This window comes from Photinus pyralis, unplaced genomic scaffold (assembly GCF_008802855.1).
Source record: "Photinus pyralis isolate 1611_PpyrPB1 unplaced genomic scaffold, Ppyr1.3 Ppyr1.4_LG8, whole genome shotgun sequence".
Taxonomy (NCBI): domain Eukaryota; kingdom Metazoa; phylum Arthropoda; class Insecta; order Coleoptera; family Lampyridae; genus Photinus; species Photinus pyralis.
The window spans coordinates 36141639-36150682 of NW_022170819.1; the positions used below are offsets into that span (position 1 = coordinate 36141639).

Sequence of the window (9044 nt, forward strand, 5' to 3'; positions counted from 1 at the left end):
TGGATTCTACGCACCCAAATTAATAAGAAAAAGTTTTTTCCCGAGAAATTTTGGTGCAGTCGATTTTTGGGAAAAAAGGAAGGTAAATACACTTGCCTTTTTTTTGCCCAGAAAAAAAATTGTCTCAGATTGACCGGAAAAAAATATTTTCTTATAGAATGTGGCCTGTAGAATCCATAATTTCAAACAGTTCCAAGATCGGACTACTAGTTCAAAAGTTACAGCCCTTTGAATTTTTTGTCGAAATTGGTTTTTTGCCCATAAATATACCTATTTATCAAAGTTTTCGTTGACTAATTAAAGCAAAAGCAATAAAGGGGCCTGTCAGCAGTAAGAAATAAAATAGGTACCGTTCTAATCTAATCTTTTTCGCCTGTACAATAATAAATAGATAAATTACTACCAGCATCAGCAACCTGCAACCCAATTTCTATTTCTTACCCCCCCCCCTCCCCCTTCTAGTACGCACTGGGTGACTGTACGTGCCACGAACTTGTTTAATCCCCCCAGAATACATTTCTACGTACGCCACTGGTTGGCTTCACTGATTAGCTATTAAGCATTCGACAGGTCCTTATTGTATTCATACCTTTGTGCTTTGTTCGTCTATCGTCGGTCCATGGGATAAGTCTAGAACAGAAAATGTTAATACCTTCTTATAAACGCCAGGGCCCAAGCGAGCGAATGAGAGTCCCTTCGGGCTCCTTTCTCCTGATGACTTGTTCCGAAGTGCGAACATTGATCCATCGTCCCCCAATCCCTATCTCATACGACGACTGATTAAATTTAAGTTGTTTTCGATTCTTATTTTATTTTGTTATAAGTATTTTAGCTGAAATAGAAAAAGAACTTTAATTAAAAAAAAAAAATTCATCAGAAATGTTTATCCGAGATCTAAACGAGGAAGTTTTCCTTTGGAAGCGCATCAGGGGGAAAATACGACATCATCAAGAGGCACAAAGATACTTGAAAATCCCGACGGTCTTCGAAAATTTCGAAATAATATTGAGGGCCCAGTTGTTTCCAAAGAATCCAAAAACTACCGACTCATGAAATTCAAAATGTTTAGACGCTCAAGACATAATATACCAGACTCGCCAAACTTGAGAGACTTTGGAAACCTTTGCAAACTTTACTGATTTCATTGTTCCGGCGCACTTAATAACCATACTCTGAACTTTAAGAGCTTAAAAGTGCTCCAGGGAAATCGCCTCTCAATTCAAAAAATTGACACTGCGCATGTCGGCACTTTAAATGATTTCCCTATCGTACCATTTGAAATTTTCGAGGTGTCTATAGCACTTAGAGGTGAAAACATTGTGCAGAGGGAGAAAAGGTGAATATTTTAGCACTCAAATAGCACTAAATATTTTAGATGGAAGTCGTCGAAACATTTCCAACGACATATAGTTAAGACGCCCCAGTTTCTCTTCATATCGATACAAAACCATGGAATGGAAGTTCCTACGGCCTACTAATTTCTGAGAGGCTTTGAAAATCGAAAAACACTGAATTGTTGAATAATATGTACTTAAAAGATAAATATTGACATGCTTATATTGTTAAAAAGGTAATAACATCCTACAGTTTGATGCGATAAAAAAAACTTGGTAGTTCCATTGAAAAAAATCAAGTTACCTTTGATTGAAATTTTGAAAATTGACGGAGTGATTTCTTTTAACACAAAAGAAATTTAACTTTAACCGTTCGGCGTATGTTACTTAGTACATTTCATGATTATATAGTAATGCTGCCAAGTCACGGCCTTCTCAGTTTAATGATAACTGCGATATTGAATTTATATTGGACATCTACTTTTTAAAAAACGACCAATTGCGGCTAAATGACTCATTTTAGATATCATGTGTAATACATAAAGTCACACAAATTGACCAAGGAATCGAATTATGTAATAATATAGGTATAGGGGGTTCCATTTAAAAAAATGCAACATTGATATAAATCACCCTGTATAACAATTGCAATTTCGGTGAACATATTTTTAAGTGGTAGCCTTACCTTAAGGGTCCCTAAAACATGCCCCGACATTGAATTTTAAATATGTGCGTTAATAAACCCACAATCTTCCACCCACACACTAATGGCCCACCCTGTATACAAAGTTTCATTTAAATATCTCAACAAATAAACAAATTGGATTGCGCATGCGCAAATTTTTTTGAATTCGTTTGCATCTCGGTTTGCATAGTTGCTTGAAGGAATATTTACAAATACAGTAAACCGAACATTCATATTCATAATATGTTCTTTGTAACAAGAATGATCAAAGTACCCTATTTTTTGGAGGATTGGTCAGTTTTTGGGTTGTACCTTTTTGGCCCGTTAGTCTACGTAGCTGAAAATAGCGACTTTTTTTATATCCTTAAGAACATGCGTATACAAAGTTATCGTGCACACGGATAGGCAGACAGACGGGCAGGCAGGCAGACGAACAGACAGACAACAGCTAGTCAAACAGACAATACAAAATTATAAACTATCTCGAGGATCTTTAATAAACGGCAAAAGTGTAAAATTATGGTACATGAAAAAATTGATTTTTAACTATAACTTTTTTAGTAATAAACGCAGAAAAAATTCCTTCATTGGTGCAAGCGTCGACACCATAACGAACCAAATACCGAAAAAAGTAAAACGATAGCTCTTAATATAATAACAGATCTAATAGCGACCGGACAGACGGACGGACAAAGTGGTCACAATAGCGTATTTTTTATTTTTATGGAAATCCGCTAAAAATGATGGATTGGGTGGTTCTTTTTTGAAGTAAATTACTTCAAAATCTACCAATCCCGAAAACACCCGGTCAACAACGACTATTTATTTAAAAAGATGTAACTTTTCAATGACTAAAGATAAGGAACGCGCGTCGACGGTGACCTTTCTACCTGTTATCGCTTCACCTAACGATTTACCGTCCAGTAAGTGGAGAAAGTTTGACGGCGGCGGTGCTTGTTAACGTCGTTCCAGTGGTAAAAGTAATGGTTCTTCCCTTGAATTAATCATGCTAAGGGTGAGTTTTTACTTTTATTTAATCAGGGCATTCCTTATTTAAATACATTTGGTTTTTTGAGTCAGCATTCCGGGTTCCTAATACCCTGACCGCAGCACCATGACTCATGATGAATCATTCTGCATTTTGATCGCTCATGAGGTGACGTAAAAACCCAAAAAACTTAATTATTGATCATAATCATATGATTAAATTAAAACCTCATCGTAAATGTGTATTCTTTACAAAAATACTTAACATGTGTGTCCATTAGAGATAACGCGTTCGCCGTTGAAGTAGGTAAACTATCCCAATCATATTTTTACTACTAAACTGTTACGTATTTGGTTGTTTTGAGTGGTGTACCGGTAAATTACGGTAAGGGTAAATTTTTATAACATTTCCACAAGGAATTTTCGTCCACTATCTGCCAACGGAGAAGGTGAAGCTGAAGGAATACTTTTTTGATCTAATGTCATCTGATGCTGATCGGTGTTCTTGACACCAAGATGTTGAATGTCAGACATCAAACCAGTGCCATAAATTTATGATTTGCTGCAAGTGTACCTACTCCTTATTTCGTAGTAAAATAAAATTATTTAAAAAGACTATTTCATCTTTTTCGAAATTCGCATTTTTAATTAATCTTATTGTTCATATGGTTCATTTAAGACACTTGCTTACTTTCTGGCATTCTTTTGTTTTTTATTATCATGGTCTACGTCTACGCTGATTTATAAACATGCAATTAATTATGTGTTTTTGTGAAAAATATTGAATAGCTAAAAACAACGAGGTTTAGGCATAGGACACCACCTACAAAAAGTGAAAGCACACGAAAGACTATCGAATAGAAAAATAAAATAGTGAAAAAAAAAGTTATGACGCTGAAATGTGGGAATTACTATTTTTTTGTGACACTCCGTATCACTAAATCCAACTTTCTCATTACCAAAATTCTTAACTTTAAAATCAAGGTCGCTAGGATTGATCAAAGTGAGGTTTGCTTAGGGCAATTATTCGAAAAAAATTAATAACTTGGTACATTAACAAAAAATCAAAAATTGAATAAGTTTCCATGCAGAGGTTAAACATCGGAACAACTAAAAAATACACAGGGATGGTGACTTGTGTAACGCATCATAGGTATTTCAATGTAAAATTCATAACATGCGATTATTGGCTCCTCAAATTATTTTGGGGCAAAAATGTATTAAGGTTTTTTGTAGAAAAAAATTTTTTACGTCAGTCAACCGTATTAGTTTTCAAATTTTTGCATAATAAAGACGGAAAATTGGAAAAATAAAACCCCCATCTTTTTCAATAGTCTGTGATGCCATGGAATTTTGCCATACCAAAAAACAAAAGAAAATGAGATTTTACCAGGGGGTAAACACCAGGGGAAGTAATTGTACAGAATGGAGGAAGTTATGAGGAAGTATATGGGAAGTAACGAGGAAGTACTCATTTGTTCATAAGATGCGTAATGTGACAGAAGGTGACCGGAGAGGTAAAATCTGGTAAACACTTAAAAGTAATAAGGCAGTTATTTATGAGTGCATAAATCCCGCCTCGTTCCAAAAAAGTCAACACCTATGATTGTGATTATCTATATAGATACCTAAAATCAAAACCTATTTTTTCACTTGATATCATGATTTTTTCCACTTGTAAAGCAGGCTTTCTCGCCAGTTGTTCAAAGTAGTTAATAATGTGATCATTATTAACCAGTAGTCAATAATGAGAACTGTCACGCTGTCACTTTTACAAATCACAACCTGAAATTTCGCTCAATAAACGTTCAGATAAGTTCTCTAAAATGAATAATTGCCACCATCCGCCATTTCAAGAGAATAAATTACATACAATTATCACATTTTGAAAAAATTCGAACGAAACTATTCTTTGAAAATATCTCAATAACACAAGAAAATACGGCCTTCTTGACTGTTACTTCCACCCACGTAATTGACATATTAAATTAATAAATCAAAAATTCTGTTCAACCGTTCACATTTTTAGCGCATTTTTGCAAAAAATTTTTTTTGTAAAAAGTAGCTTTTAATCTCACTTTGGCTGGCTGGCTGGCTGGTCGGCTGGCTGGCAGTAAATGCGCGCCCGTAGAAAACGCTTGTAAAAAGACAAGCAGTGTACATGTAACTATCGGGGCCGTGTAATTAAGAACGTTAGGGATGGGGCTACAAGATTTGGAGTCGACGACATCTGGACGCCATCCCCGAGCGTATTATACTAACCTGGAGATTTTTCAGTTTTTATCTATCTTCTTCTACAGTTTTTCTCCGATTGTTTTCAAATTGGTGTCGTCGGGAAGATCTTGTCAACGCGCACAACTCCTGCGTGGCGGAATTTTGTTTTTTTTTCCTAGGGGCGAAATAAACCACCTTTTGCGCGGCGCGCTTCGAGGGGTAGTCGACTTTGGGCGCCCAAAAGTTTCTTACAGCGCGAATCGCGGTCTCTCTTTCTCGTGTCACTAATAGAAGGTCGAGCTATGTGAAGTACCCAAAAGTTGAATACGATTTTATGCCGGGATTTTAGCGAAATCTACCAAAATGTGAATTACGAATGAACGGGACGTCGGAACTGTGTATCGACAAAGGGAATGTGGTAACCCCCGACGAGATCTTACTGATGGTGGAGTCGAAACTTCAAATCCGAATTGTTGCGGGTGATCAGAAGTGGGTGTCGACAAAGGGAATATGGTAACCCCCAAAGGATTTTACTGATGGTGGAGTCAAAACTTCAAACGCGAATTGCGAGTGCACGGTAAGTGAGAAAATGGTACCGACAAAGTGAACGTGGTAGCTTTCGGCAAGATCTTATTGATGGTGGAGTCAATATTGGCTAATAAAACACTGATCTGCCACACAAAAATGCGCTGAAGTCCCTTCGATCTCACACGAGGACTTTGATCATTTTTAACAATATAGATCTGTTAATTTAGAGGACTTCAAGTACTAAAATGAGTTGCTGTCGAGTCGCCTTTGGAATTTTTGTTTACATGGTAAATCGTACTTAACTTGAATTTCCAAAGGCGATTCGATAGTAACTCATTTTTGATCGCCCGTTACTATAGTAGTATACAGGATGTCTTAAATTGAGTAGATACCTTACATGGCCATCTTTGTTATTATTATACTTTCAAATAAAAGTTGCAAGATTCGATGGGATAAATTCAATGAGTGTAGAAAAAAATTTCAAAATGCCGGATTTCCAGATATTGACATCAACTTCCTTATTTTAAATGGACGCCATATTTGACTTTTACATCACTCGATAGAAACAAAAATACAAAACCAGCTAGCGAGACAACTAACGAACGAATTTGGTTTCAATCACAATCGGTCATGGAATTATTGCCATAAGAAATACATTGTAAACTTCGAGGCAAAAATGCAAGGTTGATTCCCAAATGAAATACTAAGTGTTTAGTATCACTGGTTTTGTAATTTTTTCTCTATGGAGTGACTTAAAAATCCAATATGGCGTCCATTCAAAACAAGGAAGTTGATGCCAATATCTCGATAATCGCCATTTTAAAAAAAAATTCTATTGAATATCCCTTGAATTTATCCGATCGAATCTTGCAACTTTTATTTGAAAGGATTTTCACATTTTCCCAATTATCTACTACCAAACGAATTATTTTTTTCAAAATATCGCATCGGAATATGCATCAACATCAAAGACTACATGTAAACTTTGCCAATTTAAGACACCACGATAGAGAAGTCTATTACGCACCTTACATCCCTCGGCGCAAGCGCCTCAGGGTGTAATCTTCGTGCTTAGGCAATAATACTAGACTTCTCTACCTTGGTATATAATGTGCTATTACATAGATTGTTAGAATCACATAAAATATCAATAATATCAACCCCTAACCTTATAATGATTTAAACAGAAACTTTGAAAAATCTTGAATGGCTTGAAAACCTTTGATGATGGGTATAGGGAAATGTGGTATCAAACGACGTAGATCTTCATGTAGATGCCGGAAATACAATATAGGGTGTTCTATTTAAAAGCTATCCACAGCCGTTAAAACTGGAAGTGACACAATGATGATACGTAATATTTTCTTTCGATAGATCATGGAAAACTATGTTAGTATGCACATTTTCAGATTTCAATTATTAATGGGAGTCGGAGTCTGAATACTTTTAGATAACGGTTTGCGTGATTACCGATAAATTAGTATTGTTAAGTATCCATCTATGAATATTATTATTGTTCACACTTTGGAAAAAAGATTGTCTATTCTCAAAGTGCCGTAATGTGGTAATTCATTGGCCTACAGACCTCCATGTCTAAAGTGTCATACGTTTAATGCTCTTCAAAAACGTATATGTCGTTCATCGAAAAATGCATAGTTTAGGAGATATAGAGATAACACTGAAAAAAGTCCGAAAATTTCACGGTTTTTCTTGTGGTACGCTTTTTCCACAACTTTTAGAGTTTCAAACTTGGTATACACGTCCAAACAACCATGTTTTTGTTGATTTATTGTCGACAAATCCAGTTTGATTAAAGGCATATAATTCAAATTGAATAGGTACAGCAGATTTTTCTAATGATACCTTAACTTAATGCCTAATATTAATGGTAATCACGCGTTGCATCCCTTGGGTTTGTCGGTGAATTGATCACAGGCCGTCTGTAAGAAATTTCTCAACGCGCCGCTTTGGTTCGCAGAACTGTATACGCCATTAAACACAATAGTCGGTATGAAAGTAATCTTTGGCTTTACTGCGTGCGTTTGTTTTCCATTCTTTGCCAAAAGATCACTACCTTGTGCACTGTTGGCACATTGGAAAATCGCATCGCTCTTTAGTCCCAATTTTCCAGAACACTACAAACATCTCGTCAGAATGTGAGGTTTACAATGGTTTGCAATGGGTTTACCTGTTCGATTGCTTGATCGCCACTGGGATTCCATTGTTTCATGACGCAATACACGAAGTCGACTTTTTGATCCTGACTTTTATCTGTAGCTAAACCGCACGCTTGCAACATGTTACCCCGACATTCCGACGGACCGTGTTGACATTTGAAGACCCATTTGCCGCTTTGTTGATATTGCTGCAAGAAATTTGTTTTCACTTTTGGTATACAGACAGAGCAGCAACATTCTTATTTGAATTGAGCAACACCATTGATCGAAATTGATGCACTTCTTACCGATGCTTTTCCGTAAGGTACGAGATCCACTTCTAAATTGGACCCGATCAGTTTGTAAGCCGGTTGGAGCTGTTTAGTAATGAACCGGATACTGTCAGGACAAAGTGATTCGTAATAAACGGACACCTGAAGCTTTTCGCACGAAACCTGTAACAAAAACGTCAGAATTAGGATAGTGTTCATTATTCCTGTTGTCACAGCTTTAAATTTCGATTATCCGTTTTACCCATTGAATAAAATACTTATTCAATGGTTTTACCCATAAGAGTGCAAGAAACACATCGTTTGTTCCATGGATAATGGGTCGTACCTAAATTTTGTGTTATTGAAAATTATAAACGGATGAAAGTCAGATAAATTTGTTGTTAGGAGACCTATAGTGTAGTGGTGGTGATGGGAGTGTTTCAAAAAGCACAATTTTCATTAAAAACATTTTTTAGGTACACTGGTGAAGTAATAGTTTAAACAAATTTTACGTAAACTACAATAAACTCTGTTAACCTTATCGTATCTAATCTATCCATAGTTGCTAAAACTGTTTTTCGGGTGATTCAAAATAACACATCAAATCGAAACTATAACCATCCTTAAACAGTCTCGCAAACCAATAGGTACCTACTATGTGTAATAATGAACATGGTAAACTTACATGGAAAACACCAATCAAAAAAGTAACAGAAAAGAGTAAATTCATTATCACTGTATGTTGCAACGTCAACGTTTGGCGGAAAAATGTCAACAGAAGTAAAACTCAAATATGCTCTCAAGCTTTAAATACTCTGGACTGGAGTGCTCTCAAACAATCATCGTGCGATAACTGGTACCTACCTAC

At 36.0% G+C, this 9044-nt stretch overlaps 1 protein-coding gene across 1 annotated transcript; it reads right to left on the reverse strand.

Moving 5' to 3' along the window:
* Positions 1–7521: 7521 nt before the first annotated feature.
* LOC116178862 (gamma-interferon-inducible lysosomal thiol reductase-like) lies at positions 7522–9044 on the reverse strand. Its single transcript, XM_031498491.1, has 4 exons — positions 8862–9044; positions 8213–8359; positions 7937–8113; positions 7522–7883 (listed from the first exon to the last, which is right to left on the reverse strand). Exons 1-4 carry the CDS (start codon positions 8904–8906, stop codon positions 7641–7643), a joined length of 612 nt encoding a protein of 203 aa, XP_031354351.1. The 5' UTR covers positions 8907–9044; the 3' UTR covers positions 7522–7640.